We start from the raw sequence: 19,074 nt of genomic DNA on the forward strand, positions 1-19,074 counted from the left end.
CAGTTCGATTTGGTGAACTGGTTCAACCGGTTCACTAAGAAGAGCCGGTTAAATTGAACGATTCGTTCACGAATCGGACATCACTAAGCAGGAGGTGCTTTAAGAGCGGGAGAGATAGCGGTTTCTCCGGTAAGGCCTGTAAAGCAGCGCTGAGCTTACAAACGCTGCCTTAAAGGCAGGGTAGGTAATACATGTATAAACAACTTTCTTCCAAATTTGTTTAAACTTTCTATATATATCAATGCATAATTAAAATGTAAGTACTCTGATAAAAAGAGTATAAAAATCGAGTGACTCTAGACCGTTTAATCTGTGTTAAACACAGCTCATTATTTCCATTTCGGGACGAAACATAGGATTGGCTTAGGCGACTGTCACTCTCTCGCAACCATGGCAACCACCCTTTTGCCACACATGACCTGCCCACTTGCGCGTGCACGTTTGATTTGAGGAATTCAACAGGCACGGATCCTAGGAATACCAAAACAATGGCAGAGAAACAGCAAGCAAATTTCACAGTACCAGCCTATGCAGTTAGTGAAGGCAAACCAGGCAAAAAAAGGAAGACAGTAACAGTACAAGAACAAAAGGCAATGAACAAAAAGTCTTTGGATAAACAAAGAAATAAAACGCGAGTTAATGTCGGCGTGGCTTTCCAGCGATGGCGAGAACTGAGGGAACTCAAAGGGGCTGAAAAGTGACTCCTTGATGGCTTTATTTCTGCTGGACAGGTAAATCTTTCTTTTTGTATTTTGATAATACATATTTTTTTCATGAAGCATGTGTCATTAGCACACGTAGCTGCGTAATATAGCTAACATAACATTACTTAGCGAGCCATAGTAGAGGCTTTGGAAGGAGCCCAGAAGGGAGGGGGTGGAGTGAATGGAAATAATGAAAAACAGTCGTGAGAGGTCTACAGTCACTCGATTTTTATACTTTCTTTTTCAGAGTACTTACATTTTAATTATGTATTGATATATAAATAAAGTTTAAACCAATTTGGAAAAAAAGTTTTTTATACATTTTTTTAACCTACCCTGCCTTTAAGCGTGTCATTTACATGAAAGAAAGTTTCAGGGACACTTTTATGTAATATTTGTGTAATTTAGGGATTAAATTTACCTGAAATTAGTGAAAACAACCATGAGAGACAGCGTCAGTTAAGCTGCTTGACGGTTGAGCTGCCGCCCCGTTTCCATGGTGACGTCCTCCGCTCCAGTTCAGCGCGTGCACATCAAGTGTTTTCAAAATATATTTCAATATATCTAACAGTGCTTCAGACATGATGTCTAATATATTTCTTCACTAGTTTATGTTAATGGCTTTGTGGTGCGAAATAAAAGGTTTTTTTCTGCTAAATTTGGACTAAAGCCCATCTACATCTATTTTTGGGCTAAATTTGGATTAAAAAAAAGACGTTAAATGTCGCTTTTTGGGCTTAATTTGGACCAAATCCGACAGACCAAACGAAGACCAATTTTCAATGTCGCTTTTTGGGCTTAATTTGGACCAAATTCGACAGACCAAATGAAGACCAATTTTCAGCGTCGTTTTTTGGTCTAAAAGATGGCCATGACAGGCCGACTTGATTTAGACCAGAAAACGACGTCCAAATGATGTCTGGTGCTGGGTGGGAAATCATTACATGCAAGATGAAATTAAATGAAATGAAAATTAAATCGAAAATTTTCTAAATACAGTCCGTTTCCTTCTGAAATACAGTAATATAAAAGCACCCACACTGGTTTTTAATTTTGAAATGTGCATTGCTCATGTTTATTCAATGAAGTCAAAGCCTTTTGGAAAATCTATTTGTAGCGGTCAGTTTTGATATTGTGGCAGCCCGCCACAAATAAATCAACGTGTGGGAAACCCTGACTGATGGATTCATGTATATTGATTAGGTTTTGTGCGTTCGCTTGAACTGATTTACTGAAATCAAAATGGGGACCATAATAGGTGAGCGCCAGCCAATGAGATTGCTGTTTGCACATTAGTTCCGCCTACTACCAGAAAACCGGCAGTTCTTAAAAGCTGAAGAATTTCAATGGAGCGCCATTATTTTGACAGGAAAATATGACAAAGAATATCATCTCTGGTTACTATCGTAACCTTGGTTCGCTGAGAGCGGGTACAAGACCTCAAGGAGATATTTCTATGATCTTTCCTGAAGTCCTATTGGTTCACGCCAGTCAAATGACTGGCCAGTTGACGCGAACTATGCAACCGCATGCAAATACAGACAAGCTTGAGAGGCAGTATAAAATGCGGTGCATGCAACAATCACATCAGAATCTGATACTGAATGCTGCTTAGCTGATCGAGCAGCAAAAACGTTGACCTTCAGGATGTCACGGTCTTTCTCTCAGGGAACCGAGGTTATGATAGTAGCCAGAGATGTTCTATCTTGAGCTTTCACGAGACATCACAGAGATATTTCTCTGTTATGGGAATGATATTCAATCCCGCCGTGAGAGAGGCTACGAGCAGCCTGTACAAGTCACACACTCAGCGAAGATAGAACACACACAATTCACAACCAATAGCAATGCTTGTTTAGGCGGGCTCGCAGCTGATGGGTGAAGATAAGCCAATGAGCGTCTAAATCCCAGGTATAAAAAATGTGCATACCTGCCCAGTACTAACGTAGGCTGTGCTGAAAACAGGGCAGAAGCCACAACGGTACTGTAAGGGGCTGTACAGCAATAAAAGTGTTAAGCAGCATAACACATAACATGATAAGGTAGTACGGAGTGACTCAGACATGAATAACAGGAAGCTGCACCAAGTACAAGGCAGACAACAACAGCTTATAGGGCTGCTCAGTGTAATAACTGTGCGAGGCAAAAAACACACTTGAATAGAGGTAGCATAACGTGAATCAGTCACTCACCGACAGCACTCAGGAGGCTAAGGACTGAACGCCAAGCTTGTAACACCAGGCAAAGGTGTTCTGAGAAGACGAGCCAGCTGCAAAGCATATCTATTGAATAGATACCTCTCGACCACCCCCAGGAGAAGGCGATAGGTCTTGTTGAGTGGGCCCTAAGGGCATTCAAACCTAAATTCCCTATGCACTTAGCCAAAGCGAGGGAAAGAAGAAGTGCACTTTTGAGAAATAACTCCTTCATATTAACGGAAGTGCTGCATCCATGCACTTCGAAAAAGTGTGTGAGGCCAAAGCCAGACCGAACGGGAGAACAGAGTATTGGTAAGCTGTACTTTCAAAAGTAAACCTCAGAAAGTGTCTGTGATGCGGTGCTATCTGAATGTGAAAGTACGCATCCTTTTAATTCCACGGACGCAAACCAGCCCCTGAGGCGAATTGGCACCAGGATTTGTTTCAGTGTTATTATCCTGAATGGATACTTGCGAAGCGCTGCTCTGAGGCGGAGCGAGCGGCACCAAATTGACTGAGTGAGGAGGAATAAGCTCTTTTTGTGAAAATGTATGCCTTTTTATTGAATAAACATCAAATAAAGATTGCCGGAAGCTGAATTGCCACTGGCCCTGGTGTTTCCTTCTGGGCCCCCACGCCCTCCTCTGGACATCTGGCTCCTGGCGAGGAGCAGTAGCAGTCACAGCCGCGGTCACTGGTCTGGGGTTATCCCTCCACTGGGAAGAGCCAGGTGCCAATGAGGATCTGGATCTTACAGTCTGCTGCTGGAAAGCGCACCTCGGAATCACATGACTCATGGCTTTGGCATGCTTTTGAGCCTCCGCGAAATGCTCAGTAATGGACTCCACAGCATCATCAAAAAGGCCGGAGGGAGTCACTGGAGCGTTCAAGAGCACTTTATGGTCAGCATCCTTGAGGTCAGCCAGGTTTAACCAAAGGTGCCTCTGAAGGGTCGATTATAAACCCCATGGCCCTATCCACAGCCTGGGCCACTCGCTTTATGGCCGTCAACACAAAGTCTGTCGCAGCGCGCAGATCCTTAATGGCCTCTGCCGTGAGGGCTCCGCCCTCTGCCGCCTGCATGAGCTTCACCTGAAAGACCTGCAGCACTGCCATGGCGTGCAGCGCGGAAGTCGCCTCACCATCATATGCATATGCTTTATTGACGAGGTTTGCGGTAGTCCTGCACGGCTTTGAGGGGAGGATGATGTCCGAGCCTAGGGTCTTGGCTGCTGCAGGACACAGGTGCGCAGCGACGGTCTCCTCGATGGAGGGAGAGCCCATGTTACCCTCCCATTCACGTAGGAAAATAGTGGACATGCACTGATTGGGGCGCAGACCATGTTTTCACAAGCTGATCATGTACATTGGGGAAGAAGGGGACCAACGCCTTCGAGCTTTCCAGGTGGACCTGAAATACCAGGAGTCTAGCTTACTCATGACAGGCTCCTCTGGAGGACTCCAGGTAAGCTCCAACTCCTGGAAAGCCCTTTACAGAAACCTCATGAACTCCTCCTGAAGTCTGGTTGCCTCATGCTGTCTGGCTGATCGGACTCTGATCCCACCCAATCTTCCCTCTCAGAGGCTGAGATTGACATCGTGTCACCCCTCTCCTCCTGGCTAAAATACACAAACTCTGCAATGTTGAAAGGAGGGCGGAAGCAGTCCTCGGGGAGGGAGACCGGGGAACGGGGCGACCACTGGTGTTGGCTGAACGGCAAGAAGATGCTCCTATCACCGGGAGGGGGAGGACCCACCTGCTGCACACTAGAGTTTACCGTATCTCAAATACAGGTGCGTTGCACATTCATTGACATGAACTGAAAAATATCACAGATTGCCTGATGGAGAGTGAAACTCTGAAGCGCTCAGTCAGGGTGTTTAGCGAGTGAAAATATATCTGTGCTAAACTTATAGTTAGCCTCCAACTCATACACTGGCGAGTTAAATCTGAGAATTTATTATCCATTGGCTAATATTAGACATTATTTAGGCACCCAGAGTGAAGATTTAGTCGCATATGATTTTGTAGAGGGTCGGGGATTGAAAATCAATAATATCAAATAAAATTTAGGATGGATAATGTGCACATTGGGGGAAGTCATGGCCTAATGGTTATAGAGTTTGACTCCTAACCATAGACTGTATAAAAACATGGACGTACTGTCTGTGACGTCACCTATAGGTTTCCGAAGAGTGTTTTTGAAACCAAAAGTGGGCGGAGTGGGCCGTCGCCATCTTGGCAGCGTGTCACTGTGCGCCACTCCGGGGTAATCGAAAATGGACAAAAAGGCAGGAGCTGGTTGCTGAAGCCACGCCCACCTGGCACAACAGCGGTGACAGCAGGGCAATCCACCTGTCACTCTAGTGGGCACGCCCTTAATTATGCAGAACTTTAAGGCTTAATATAATTTAAAGGATGAGTTATAAAACAATTCACCCACCTCACAGTTGTCATGAAGGGCAAAACTAGCTATATAACCAAAATCTATTTTTTGCACCAGGCTGTAAACATGTTTTTTCCTGCTGTAAATTTGGGCATTTTAACATGGGGAGTCTATGGTATTGACTCGCTTCTGCAGCCAGCCTCAAGCGGCCATTCGATGGATTACAGTTGTAGTCACTTCCTTGTTGGCTTCATGAGAGAGAGCGGGAGGTTGCCGCTCACTGCTAAACCTAAGGTTGTGGGTCTTGGGTCAGCAATACCATGACTGACGTGCCCTTGAGCAAGGCACCGAACCAACAAACTGCTCCCTGGGCGCCACAACATAAATGGCTGCCCACTGCTCCGGGTGTGAGTGTGTGTGTTCACTGCTGTGTGTGCACTTTGGATGGGTTAAACGCAGAGCATGAATACAGAGTATGGGTCACCATACTTGGCTGTATGTCACTTTACTTTCAATAAAGTTAGGGAAAAAATCCAGTAATCAGTTTTAACCACTTAACAGTCCAGAGTTAGAAATAAAATACTATTTTATCCACTTGCTCAATGACAAAGATTTGTGAGGTTTTGGTTAATTGGGAAAACAATCATTTGACATCTACATTGATTTCTGAGTTTTATTTTCAAATATAAAACAGAATCAGAGACTTGCTCTCAATAAATACAGAAATTTGATCAAATGATGAATGTAAAAATAGAGACACAAGCATCCAAACATGAGTGCACACATTGATGATTGAAATAACCGTGATTTATGAAAAATGCTCCCAGTTCATCAGATCATACCAAGATGGGTTCTGAACTTAAATGTAGAGTGATATCACTGGCAGTCCTTAAACATGAATGCTGGGAAATGGATTTTGCAAATGCTGCTTTCACTTGAAATAAAAACATGAAAATTTGTGTAATCTTTGGGCTTTTTATAAAATTTTAGGCACATCTTGGAGTCAAAGTTTTAATTCCCGTTATCCCGGTGTCAGAATGCTTAATTTGAGTACAAAACCTAATGTAATTTTATTGAGGAACATCCTGTAAGATGACGAAACCTGAACAGTTTTCTACCTACACTGCAAGGCTAAAAGGTACAACATTTTTCCTTAGCTAACCAAAATGTGAAAATTAGAACCAGAACTACAACAATGACACTTTATGACAGACAAATCACAAAGTACAGTTCAAAACAGTGAAGAAACTGTAAACCCGTTTCCATGCTACCATATGATGAACATTTGTTTGCACAAATGGTAAAGTACTTGTGCTTGTCTTCTTGACATGATGGATTGTTGCCTCCTCCCAGGCCTGGCACAGCTGCATACAAGAGAAATTCGTAATCAAGTCACATCATGCTTTAGGAATGAAACCATTTGACTGTGATGAGAACTATACACAAGTTTGTGGTTTTGAGGAGCAGCAATCCCCAGGACCCAAAGCTACAACGGGATGAGGAAACCAGTGCAGAGCTGTTAGGATGTCCTTTCCTAGCTAGAAAAGGCTGTGGGAAAGGCTACGAGTCCTTGAGCATACTGATGCGGGCAAAGATTTTCAGAGCTGGGCCCAGTTTGATGTTCATGGTGCTCATGAGATGATCCTCTTTGAGGAGCATCAAGGCTTGGCCATCGATCTCCTGAGAACGAAACTCTTCAGCAATTTCCTGGCAGCCTGGAGCAAAAGACAGTTGTTAGTGACTTAAGTCATCTGTGACAAAAAAAAGCCTAGGAACATTAGTAGCTACCTGGCAGAGAGCAGATGAATTCATAGACATCCTCGACGTTCCACTTGGTGGGGTCGCTAGCCAGGAAGTGCTGCGTCAGGAGAGGGAGCTCTCTACTGTGATCAAATCTTTCCTCATTCTGAAGCCTTTGGGCTCCAAAGCTGGAGTTGGACAGTGGCGAAATGGGCTCTTCGAAGCTGGACATATCTGAGCACTGGCTGGACTCACCGTGGCTTGGATGAGAGGGGTGTGGGGATAACAAAGATGCTCCCATGGTTGTTTGAGCACTTGGATTCTATGACAGAACACAAATGAGACAAGTGAGCACATTTCTGCATAGACAAACCCAATAGAAGACAGGACGGAATAGCAATTACCCGTTTCCTGACATCCGTGCTGCTTTTATGATGATTGGCGTTAGAGGCTTTCTGTTTCTTTGGGTTCTCTGAGGTTGATTTTCTTGGGAAAAGTCCCATCCGTTTTGTGCATCCAACATTATATCTGGAAGAGAAGAAAAACAAGTCAAACCACCACTCAAGCAAATGTTGATAAAATCTCAAATCATTTACAGGCTACAAAAGGATCCACATACCTCTTTGCACAAACTGTAGAACAAAACCTCTTGGATCTCTTGAAGTTATATGCGAAGTCTACGGTCCCACAGAATTCACATGACAGCATTGGCTCGGCATTCTGATTATTCAGCTCTGTGAAAGAATTTACATGGCTGATTGGACTACAGTGTGCAAATAAAGGCTTAAATACACAACACAATCTGAACAGATTTTAAACCACTAGGCATCATATATTTGGTGACTTTCTAACTGGTTACACAGAACAAGTAGGCATCAGACACTAAACAACTGAGGATCACACACTATCAGACTTTCAATCCAAATACAAACACACACCAAAACATTAGATTGCTGTAAATGCATGACAGATGAAAATGTAAAACTATCAAACATTTTTGTTATCCAAATAATGGGAATTATAAGTTTGTGCCCATCATCGCTATGCAGTTTTCAGTGAAATCTGTCAACTCATCGGGCACACTAGCTTGCAAAAGTCATGTGGTGTATTTCAGCCTTAAAGTAGCCCTTACCTTGCTGTGAAAGGTCCTCCATCTCAGAGTCGGCATTCTGAAAGGTCTGAGACCTCTTATCTAGGTCTGAATAACCCTGAAGCTGCTTCTGCTTCTTTAAATTCTCAATCAGCAAGGACGGACGCTCAACCTGGATAGATCCACAAGGTGTTGCATAAAAACAATATACGTTACACAAGGACATGTACTGCATGCTCAAATGTACCCATGTATGGGATATGTGCTTGCTCACTGTGTTTGAAACTTATACCAAAGTCTGTAGATGCAAGTGATGACTGTGGTATATTGTCCACTAGAGGGAAGTGTGCCTCTTTAAAAAAAAAATCTTAAAATGGGTTTATTTTTGTAAAGCAATGGTTTACCCAAAGCCCAATTAAGTGACTATTTCTGTGGAAGAAATGTATGAGGTCTAGGTTTGTCTCCAAAATGACAGAAAAGGTAACACAAAGGTACTGTTAAAGTTTACCATAAAACACTACATTCCAATTATTTTTGCAGTATTATTTGACAGAAGTTTTTTTTTTAAGCTTGACAGCTTAAGTCCTCATTCATTGTAATTAATTCTCGAAGAAACGATCAGCACCTTATTCAAAACTTCTTGGATTCCACTGAAGAAAGTCAGTCTAATGGGTCTACTGACAAGCAGTGAGTAAATGACAAAATCAATGTTACTAGCAAGCGGAGTGACTTAACTTGGATATTTTTAAAATACCTAAAAATGGGCAACGTATATTTTAAATTTTAAATTCATAATTTACTATTGTAATAATTACTTTAATATTTGGGCTTTTGCTATTTTATTACAAACAGAGCAGCTGTAGTTGTTGTTTCCAACACAAATCAGTTCACATTTATCCAACCATAATAATAAAAGAAACGCTCTCTTAAATAGTAAAACACAATAGTTTTAACTAAATACAAACTATTAAAAGTATTATGCAAGAACCTGAAACAGCAACATAAACACCCAGGCGGGATGTGTTAAAATGAAAAGCACTCACTGGAAAAGGCTCAGCACCCTCCTGAATCACGAATCCCTCGATGACATGCGTGAGGATCTGGGGCTTCACTACCGCCTGTGGCGGCGGTTTACTCTCGCCATTCTGCGGAGCGCTGCCGGTCACCGTGGGCGCATTGTTGCCGCTGCCCGAGGTCATGGCTGGAGGTGAGCCCACACCTGCCTTCACATTCACTCCGCCTGCTCAACACAAGTACAACAGTATCCATTAGAAACACTATAATACTGACGGCAAGTCCGATTCATATCCGCGAATCGGTTCTTTAGAACAGCTTGTTTTAAAGATCCGGTTCTGTGGCAGTGTTACGTAATTGCGTAATATACGTCATCATAAGCCCCGTTACAACTTGCCATGGCATTTTAACACCGTTTCAAAAGTCATTTGTGGGTATATACCGCTGTTTAATTTAATACGTTCTTTTAAGTATTAATAAATATTTTTAGTGATTTCGAGTCTAATTTAAGTTTGTTGTTGCGATGAGTGTCGCTTCGAAACTAAAGATTTGCATCTTAAAACAGTTAAGTTAATTTAGATTGCTTTACTAATACATAACTGTACGCTCAAAATAGTTTTTAATAAAACTAACCCCAATTTCGCGTGTGTTTATAAACGTCTCATAGAAATAGCGCAATAAACATTTACAGTATGCTTTCCTTTATTCGTTGTTGGTTGTTAGAGAACCGTGCTCACAAATCTTTCAGAACGCTTTAAAGAACCGGTTCTACGGATTCATCGAAAAGACCCGACTCGAAAGAACAGTTCACTCACGCTATTCCATGACAATCTCATAGGTCACCCAGTGATTTTATGAAATATGTGTACGGTTGGAGTTAATGCACACTGTAATATGTTAATGATACATGTATAAACTACTCTCGCATACAGCTGTGTCATACATGCATGTGAATAAAACATATTCAAGCTACCTGCTGTGATCTGTAATGTCTGCACACATCAAACTGATTTATGATTAGCTACACGCCTATTATTGCTTCCATCTAAAAAAGGTCTAGATCAAAACCAGAAGTATTTTTTAGCACTACCCGTTTTGAAAAACAGTACGCTTGTACTGTAGCAGCACTATTCCCATGCTTCCTCGAGACGGCTCAAAACACTCACACTCGCATGCAAACAACATCTCGGCATCTGAAAGACCAGTTGCACCCCTGCGCCTCAGAACAAGTTACGTTACAGAGGAACTTTGTAACTTTATCTCGAACATTTGGCAGGGTTTCACACTGCAGACAAACGCTCACGCACAGGCTTCCTTGCGATTGTCAACAGCACACGCCTTTGTTCCGCTCACGCACTCTTTACTTACACTTTAAAGCGCCAAAGAGGAAAACACTAAAGTGAATCTAGCATTCCAACGCTTCCGAGTACACTTCCATAATCCACTGGGGTTATACACAAAGCAGTACTACAAATGATCCGATCCAAACTTTTTTGTGTGCGTGGATTTGTTTGTTCTAACCGATTCCTTCTCTAATCCTCTTTGTATGGGGGAACTGAATAGGAAACATCGCGCAGCTGCGATTGGTCCCACACGCTTGGAATTCTGTCCAATAGCAGGTCGTGTTTAGCACAGAGCCGTTCCGCGATTGGTTAAAGCTCGCGAGCCGCTCCACGACAGGGGCGCACGTAGGCAGAGAAAGTACTCCATTGCTATCTTTGGAATAGCACACTACTCACTTATACTATTTTTTCATAAAAAAATAAAAGCGCCATTAGCATCATGGAATGCCAGATTGCAGTACGTTCGACTTTACATTATCATTTATAGTGTGATGAATGAACAGTAAGCATTATCTAAATTTAAATAATCTGTTTCTTGAGACTACTTTATTAGACTGTCAAAGTTGAAATTTTTATGTAAAATAAGATTGAAAATTGAAAACAACTAAAAAAAATTCTGAGTGATAAAATATGAGGTAATTTGAAGTGTAGCATACTACTTGAAACATTTCTTATATTAGGCAATATAGTATAGTGATGCTAGTAACCCAACAATATAGCCAGGTCTAGATCAAATTTTGCATGTATTTAATTGTTAGTTTATTCATGTAGGGCCCTAAACCTATGCCAATTCTTTGTACCAGTGGAACAGAGCACTTAGTAGTTTTGAACATCTGATCCGTGTAAATGAATCCACATGAAAACATTAGTTTGCCTTCATAATCTTTGGTCAAAATCTGAAAATGTAGCCACTGCTCTGCAACCGTCGGTCTGCTGTGAGCTAGAGATTGCACTAAAATCAAGCCCCGTCCTCTATTCTTCTCTCATGCAATATTCAGTTTCACTGGGAAATATGTCACAATACAGAAGTCAGTCACAGCTTCTGGTTCAAATAGACTTAAGAGAGAATTACACTATTTTATGAATGCAAAACTTGCTTATGATTGCAGACTGTTGTTTATAGTATAAATATGCAGTAAAACTACCCCTTGTGAATTAAACATCAGAAAATAAAATTGTATACAATTCTCTGAGTAACTAATTAATCTACACTATTGTTGATGTCCAATACATCAACTGAAAAACAATATTTTTTTTAGCTTTTTTAAAAAACTTTTTTAGATCTAGTTGCAAAAATATGTCCTATTTAGAGCAGACACAACTATTTTCAATAAGAGGTGGTCTTGGGTTCTTCAGGGACAAAGGAAGACCCAGGGTAACCCAGGGTGCATGTATAGTGAGTCTATCGCTCGTAAGATATACAACACCACTCATGTGCCACACTCAGCAGCTGGGAGTCGAACACAATGGAGTCTAAGTATCGTAAGCTAAACCCAGGCTTGTCTCGCACTACAATGTCAAAGTCTGGAGCTGCTTTTATGTCTGCTTTTAAAAGAGGAGTTATCTCGCTCAGTGATCAGTTCTATGAGACATGTATATTAGCATTGAAAGACCCAATTAAAGTATACGCTTTTTAATCCCACACATGAAAAACCACTAAATGTGTTTGATATAAAACAAAAGACACGTTAAAACTTTTATGAATGCAACATGATCCATATCCAGTGAAATTATCTGAAGCCAGCATGATACAATTAAAAACCTGACATGATTTATGATTCAAGTGCCTCAAGCCATTTCCGTTCATAAAAGAGCAGTTTATCATCATTCATAATTTAACGTCTGAGGTTAGACTTCTGACACACCTGCCAGACAGCCAGAGTGTGTCCACCTTTATTCTCACATACAACCCAGAACAACGGAGCTCAGACCCTCACCCCTAATTATAGCAAAAAGCTGTCACACTCTCGCAAGTGCAGCGACCAGACAATAGACACTGGGGGAGTGACAGATCTACTCTTCCGCTTGAGGGGAGAGCTTGCGTCGTTGGCCTTTGTGTTTCTGAGACTGGCAAACCTACAGATGGTGGTGACGTAGTAGTAAAGCACTCTGTGTCTGGCTAGGTCAAGATTGCTACAGGAGTCTTTCCTCCTGGTTTTGCAGTCAGTAGCTGGATGTGACCAAACTTCTTTCAATATTTCAGAGATTTATCATATCATTTATCATATTGTGTTTTATAGAGAGACATATTGTGAAACTATAATTAATAGTGTTTAGGATGAAAGTATTTAATGTTTATGTGGCATTTTCAATTGAGTTTCAGTGAAACAGAGTATGATAAATCAGCGACACTGAACAAAGTTGGTGTAGAAATCATTTTCACTCAGAAATTGTTGATAAATTTCACCAAAAATTACAAAGAAACATACTACTGACATTTTAAAGTAGAATGACTGAAATAGTATTTTCTTGTAAAACATACTACCACTAATCTTTGTTTTATTTACACCTTTAAAAACTCATTTTACATTGTACATATAGCATTTAACATCAACAGTTGGCTGTTGTGAAAGTGAAAGTGACGTGACATTCAACCAAGTATGGTGACCCATACTCAGAATTCGTGCTCTGCATTTAACCCATCCGAAGTGCACACACACAGAGCAGTGAACACACACACACACTGTGAACACACACCTGGAGCAGTGGGCAGCCATTTATGCTGCGGCGCCCGGGGAGCAGTTGGGGGTTCGATGCCTTGCTCAAGGGCACCTAAGTCATAGTATTGAGGGTGGAGAGAGCACAGTACATGCAACCCTTCGATTGTGAGTCCGACTCTCTAACCATTATGCCACGACTTCCCTTGTGTATTATACATTTCCACTTATTCCACAGATCCATAAATTCACTTTACAATATGCAGTCTTATGTCTAGTTTTTAAATAATTTAAACAGACTCCCCAAAACCCCCATTATCTGCACCCTAGTATTTAAAATAATTATTCAAAAGTTTAATTTTCATCTGCTGAAGCTGTTTTTATAGTGGCTTTGACATACTAAATATATTCATCAAAGTTACTGGTTATGAGCCAATATTGGCTTCTGTATATGTGTTCATCAAAACGCAGAAAATGCTTGCAGGGATTGCTTACATTAAACAAAAAGCAAGAACCCTTTATAATGAACAAACTAAATATATGGAAGTAATTGAAATGAAACATGTATTAAAATAATCAGTACCTTCTGTGTTTTCTGTCTCTTGGCTTTGTTGAAATTGTTTGACCGATTGGCATTGTTCTGTCTGTGTTGGGATGGATAGCAGCTGCGGTTCGAGAGGAACAGGGGTGTCCTTATCGGACACATCCAGCTGGAACTAATTTCAGAACAGGACAAGGTTGAAATAGGAGAAAATTAGGATACATACAAATCAAGAAACGGACAAATAAATGATGTTCAATCCACTTACTTGAGTTTGAACTGGCTGGATCTGGACATTAACTGTGGTAAGCTGTAGAGGTGCTGCTTTGCTGTGGCTGAGCATGGGAGGCTGTCCATTCTGGGCAAGGGCCTGCTGACTCCCAGTAGTAGAATGGAAGATGGTAGCTTGTTGGCAGGTAACAGGCACTTTGGGCAGCAGAGGGATAGGGCACTGCTGAGGCTGAGCTGGCAGGGCAGGCTGAATGGCTACAGCTTTGACTGTGTGAGGATGAATGAGCTGTGCTTGACCTCTCTGCACTATCGGAGGCTGCTGCTGTATCACAAACTGCTGCTTGTGCTGCTGGAGCAGCTGATGGGTTTGAATCTGGGTAAATGCTGGAATAAAAACAAACAACAATCGTATATTACACAATACACTCTTAAAAATAAAGGTTCCAAAAGGTTTTTTTTATAGTACGTAAATAAAAAAAACCCCACATAATTGGTATTTTTAAATAAATTTGCAACATTAAAGGGATAGTTCACCCAAAAATGAAAATTCTGTTATTAATTATTCACTTTCAACTGATTACAACTGAACATAATCTCAATGTAATCAACATTGTTTACGTTCAGTAGACAGTTCGCACATGCATCATTACGTTGATTACTCTCTAAAATGGCGGAAAACGGTAACTCAGGGAGAAGAATTGTTGAATAAATTATGATATTATTGTTGTCTTTGCGCACAAAAAGTATTCTTATAGTTTCATAAAATTACGGTTGAACCCCTGATGTCACATGGACATTTTTACGAATGTCCTTGCTATGTTTCTGAGCCTTGATCATGGTAATATCTTTGCTGTCTTTGGAGGGTCAGAGAGCTATCAGATTCCATCAAAAATAACTTAATTTGTGTTCCGAAGATAAACGTATTTGAAATGACAAGAAGGTGAGTACCTAATGACAGAATTTTCCTTTTTGGGTGAACTAACCCTTTAAATGTTGGTTGTTGTGCATAAGGAATTTCCAATCAGTAAATTTATCTAACACCACCAAATACCCAATGGGGTTCAAATTCTGACTGAATATATATGCTGTATGTTAACGTATATCACTTACAGCAATCAATTTGGAGATTGGATTTGTATATATTTATTATAAAATTATATACATTTTTTTGGTTGATTTTATATATGAAGTTGGCCCAATATATGTCCCAATATATAACTTATATAAAAGAGTCTCCAAATATACACCTATATACTGTATATGAAACTTTGACATATTGTTAGAGCAACAACACCATTCAGTTGGGCTGATTAAATTTAAATGATGGATGATTTTAGTGGCAATTAACGTGCATTCATAATACATTCATAAGTAAAATAATGTCTCACTGTAAGATGTAAGACTATAGCACTACAGCCTTAATGTGATGCCTGTGAGATTCCAGGAGGGCTTTTTAATGTTCTAGCAGGTTTATCTTGTTGACTTGAGGTGAATGGGTTCATTTGGCTGAGTTCAGCTTTCTGATCTGGAATGTCAGCTGTAAGGTGTATGAAGCATGGCTCTATTCATCCACTCGTGAAGCACCATATGACCTCGATGAATCAGATGGCTCCAAGTAACCTTCAGTTAGACATACTCTGACAGCCTGTGCTGTGGTAGCTCAGAGGAATGTCAGCCTAATTTGTGCAGGACCTTAAATGTGCAGTGAGTCATTTTAAAATGTTGAAACTTAAGTTTCCAGTCCTGAAGAGCGTAAACAATGTGGCACGTTTAATATTGCTCTGTTTGTTTGAGCTGCCAAACACATGCTTAGCCAATTGTAGAATTTGGTTGGTGTGACAATTTGAACAATAGAGGACAATTGTTTTGGACTGTTTGACATGAATTCACTTGGTCTTAAAATTTCTTCACTCTGTATTAAAAGATTACATTTGTGTTACTGAGTACTGCTGAGACCGATAAGTGTAATTAAATTCTCATGCCATGCTTTGCCTCAAAGAAGAACAAATGTGATAAGACAAGCGATCAAACGTACTGGGGTGCGTTCTCCGATAACGTTGTCTCTTAGCGCGCTACGAATACTCAAAAGGTACACCTTAACTACAGGTATACCTTTGCTACGTGTGTTCTCCGAACTATACCTTAGGATGTAGCTTAAGGTAAACCTTCTTAAGTTCGACCTTAGCAGTTGCTGTCCATGGTGGAGGTGCTGAATAGGTTGATATCGACGCCTCGATGATCGATTGTGCGCTCTTTCCTTCACAGCGGTATAGGTAAAGTATTGAGAAAACAATGTTCTTTATAAAGAAGCGTTTTAGAAATAGTACAAACTGCATTTATCGGGGCTTATTGAAATACGTACATGCAGAAATAAATATGAGTATGTGTTTATAATTTAGCAAGTGTACAATCCCAAACCCTCACGGCCATAAGTGTGTTAATGTTCTCCACAACGTATGCTGATTATCCACCAGCCGTATCACATTATTGACGTAAATCGCTCATTTGTGTAATTGGATGATTTCCTCAATAAAAGCGCAAACATGAGAGACATACCGACATTCACTATGTCGGGGAAAAAAGTCCGCAAAAAGAGATCGCCCAGCCACACTGAGGTCTTACTCAGCCCATATCCATCCCTAACAAACCTCCAGAAAACTCCCCACAGCATAAAAACGAAGAGCCGCCAGCAGCTGAATTTCGGGGCTGAGGGGGTAGCTCCGTCGAGTTTGTCTTGACAAATCTGGGCCAACAAGATGCAAGAGCTGCAGAATTTGCTCCCGTGGCAGGCAATTTTTTTTTACAATGGTCTCTTCTGACATGGTAGTCAGTGGACTAAAATGTTCTCTTATAAAGTAGTTGACATACACTAACTGGCTCCGCGGACGCCGCCGTCTTTGATTTAAAACAAGTACTCGCTGTCTCGCTGCCATAGCTATAAAGTTTGTGTAAACTCATCTTTCTTTATATAGACTCCTAAGCCTTTTCTGTCAAATGGTTCGCCAGCTGATGTGCCTTAGGATAGTAATTAAAAAAGCTAACAACCATTAGTGTATGGAAACTTTATTAATGAAAACACTTCCATACACTGGGTGTAGGCTATAACAACTTAAGTATTTTATGTGTATAATTTTAAAGTAAAGTAAAAATGTAATTTTAATTCTAAATCAGATTTTATATTAAAAGTTCATATAAAATTTTCTATGTGTAATTAAACTGCGATGTAAAAAATCTTTTTGCGTAGTGGTGGCCACTAGCGGTATGAACCGTAAGCAGCGATAAGGTATAGCTAAGAGCGCTCCAGACCAACCTTACGAACGCATGACTTACAGAAGGTATACTTAACTAAGAAGGTTTCGGAAACCACGTATTAACGATAAGGTACTTCTTAAGGTACAACTTAAGAACGACGTAGCGTTAAGGTAGTTTCGGAGAACGCACCCCTGGTCTTGATAACAAAATCCTCCATACAAATAGAGAGTCTGTTCAAAGATAGTGTGAGTGTTTTTTGTATCATCTATGTGCTTTTCTGGTTTCTGCAGAAATGAGCACAATATCAGATGGTGTGTCATATTCACACACTCCTCTAGCAGCCTGTTAAGTTCAAAGCATTCATAGAATAGCAACAACAGATGCAGGACTTTCTTTGAGCACTGAAGACCACATTCTGGTTTAAGTTCCACCCATGTTGATAAATAATTAACTGTTGCCCTTTCTCAGCCCAGTTTAATATGAAAAAAAAGAAATGTCTGCGAGACTTCCTGGCCTTTGAGGAATAAGTGCTAAAGAATAGCATTTCCCCAGCTTCAGTACTGAGTGCTACTTCAAACACAAGTAAAAAAAAAACAAAAGAATTTTGTCTGCAGTGACATAAACAGCTCATTTTCAAGTAAATATGCAAAAAGCGTTTGATGTTTTTAAGTGTCTCGCATTTTCACTTTTTCAAGATGCCGTGTGAAAGTGAATAAAATTTCAACTTTATAAAAACTTAAATGACAAATTTCGCTGCACAGCATCGCGATTTTAAATGCAAGAATGTTTTCTGTGAACTTGAGCCATCTCATTTATCCAATACAGATTGTTTCAAAGCAGATTCACAGTAATGTATTTATGTATTAATTGTATTTATGTTCTTCAGTTATAAAATGAATACAACTGCAGCTGTAAAGTAGCTCTAAAAAGACAATAGTTTCATTATTTAGCTCATTGTAATTTAATAACAGTGTTTGCAAAGATTTGCAAAGTTTATTCATTATTAGCCATAAAGCAACTCAACTCAGAAGGCAAGTATTAGTGTTTTTCAGCTCAAGTCAGTTTAGTGTTGATTCATGTCAGACTAATAAGAGTGTCGGTGTTGCAGAGTTCATTAGTTATAAAAACAAGTCTGATTCAGCTATAAAGCATCTCTACAGAAGACAACTGTAATTATTCAGCTCAATTTAATTTACTTGACATAGACTCTTTAGTTTACTTCACACTGCCAAAGTGGCTTGATAAAACACAGTGTTATCGTCAAAGACATCAGTCTAGAGCAGGGTTCCTTACAATCAAAGAATCTGTGGGTCCACAATCCCAGCCCTGATAAAAAGGCTTCATGGAGACCCAACAATTTAGTTCTGCAGTGGTCATTCCAAGAAATGTCTGGTCTTACTTATAGGTTTCTCTCCAGTCGTGGTCCAAATTCTTTGAGTTTCATGCTTCTGGCTATATGCTTTTCATGTCTAATGAATACCTTATGAAGAAAACATGGGCAATGGGAGGGTGAGCCATTCAACACACCATTTACATTTACCAATTGGTTTCTCCATAGTCTTTTCCTCTCTAAATACAGTATTTCCACCAAGATTTTTCATAATAACAGGTCTTCTTTTAGGAACTACTAGAAGTTGGTTGATGTTTAAATAGAACTGAATTCACTTATCATAATGCTATTTGTAGGTGCATGAAACTCATGTAAGCAACAGTAAAGCAAAGTATGTAAAGCGAAATATTCTAATGGCTGGTATTGCCACTAAGTACTGACCCTTCTCATGGCTCCAGTGGTTTCTCTTGCTTTGTCTTTAGTATTTCTGTGTATATTGGTGCTTCAACCCTCTCTGTTAAGCTTTCATTACAGGAAATGGCCAGGACCTTACCACATGCACAGAAACCCACACCCACAAATAACAC

General features: G+C 40.4%; 1 protein-coding gene across 5 annotated transcripts in view; it reads right to left on the reverse strand.

Moving 5' to 3' along the window:
- Positions 1 to 5,948: 5,948 nt before the first annotated feature.
- LOC132118162 (polyhomeotic-like protein 2) overlaps positions 5,949 to 19,074 on the reverse strand; it is a 38,096-nt gene continuing 24,970 nt past the window's right edge. For 3 of the 5 annotated variants that reach the window (XM_059527775.1, XM_059527776.1, XM_059527774.1), the window contains 8 exons: positions 13,943 to 14,289; positions 13,717 to 13,849; positions 9,163 to 9,359; positions 8,162 to 8,291; positions 7,649 to 7,763; positions 7,434 to 7,557; positions 7,078 to 7,351; positions 5,949 to 7,004 (listed from right to left, as the gene is read on the reverse strand). In XM_059527775.1, the coding sequence (XP_059383758.1) occupies positions 6,850 to 7,004; positions 7,078 to 7,351; positions 7,434 to 7,557; positions 7,649 to 7,763; positions 8,162 to 8,291; positions 9,163 to 9,359; positions 13,717 to 13,849; positions 13,943 to 14,289 (1,475 nt within the window). In that variant the 3' untranslated portion in view covers positions 5,949 to 6,849. Of the gene's footprint in view, positions 7,005 to 7,077; positions 7,352 to 7,433; positions 7,558 to 7,648; positions 7,764 to 8,161; positions 8,292 to 9,162; positions 9,360 to 10,299; positions 10,447 to 10,501; positions 10,685 to 13,716; positions 13,850 to 13,942; positions 14,290 to 19,074 lie in introns of those variants that run through there. The other 2 variants (XM_059527778.1, XM_059527777.1) reach the window with 2 other exon arrangements.

Source organism: Carassius carassius, chromosome 37 (genome assembly GCF_963082965.1).
Source record: "Carassius carassius chromosome 37, fCarCar2.1, whole genome shotgun sequence".
NCBI classification, from domain to species: domain Eukaryota; kingdom Metazoa; phylum Chordata; class Actinopteri; order Cypriniformes; family Cyprinidae; genus Carassius; species Carassius carassius.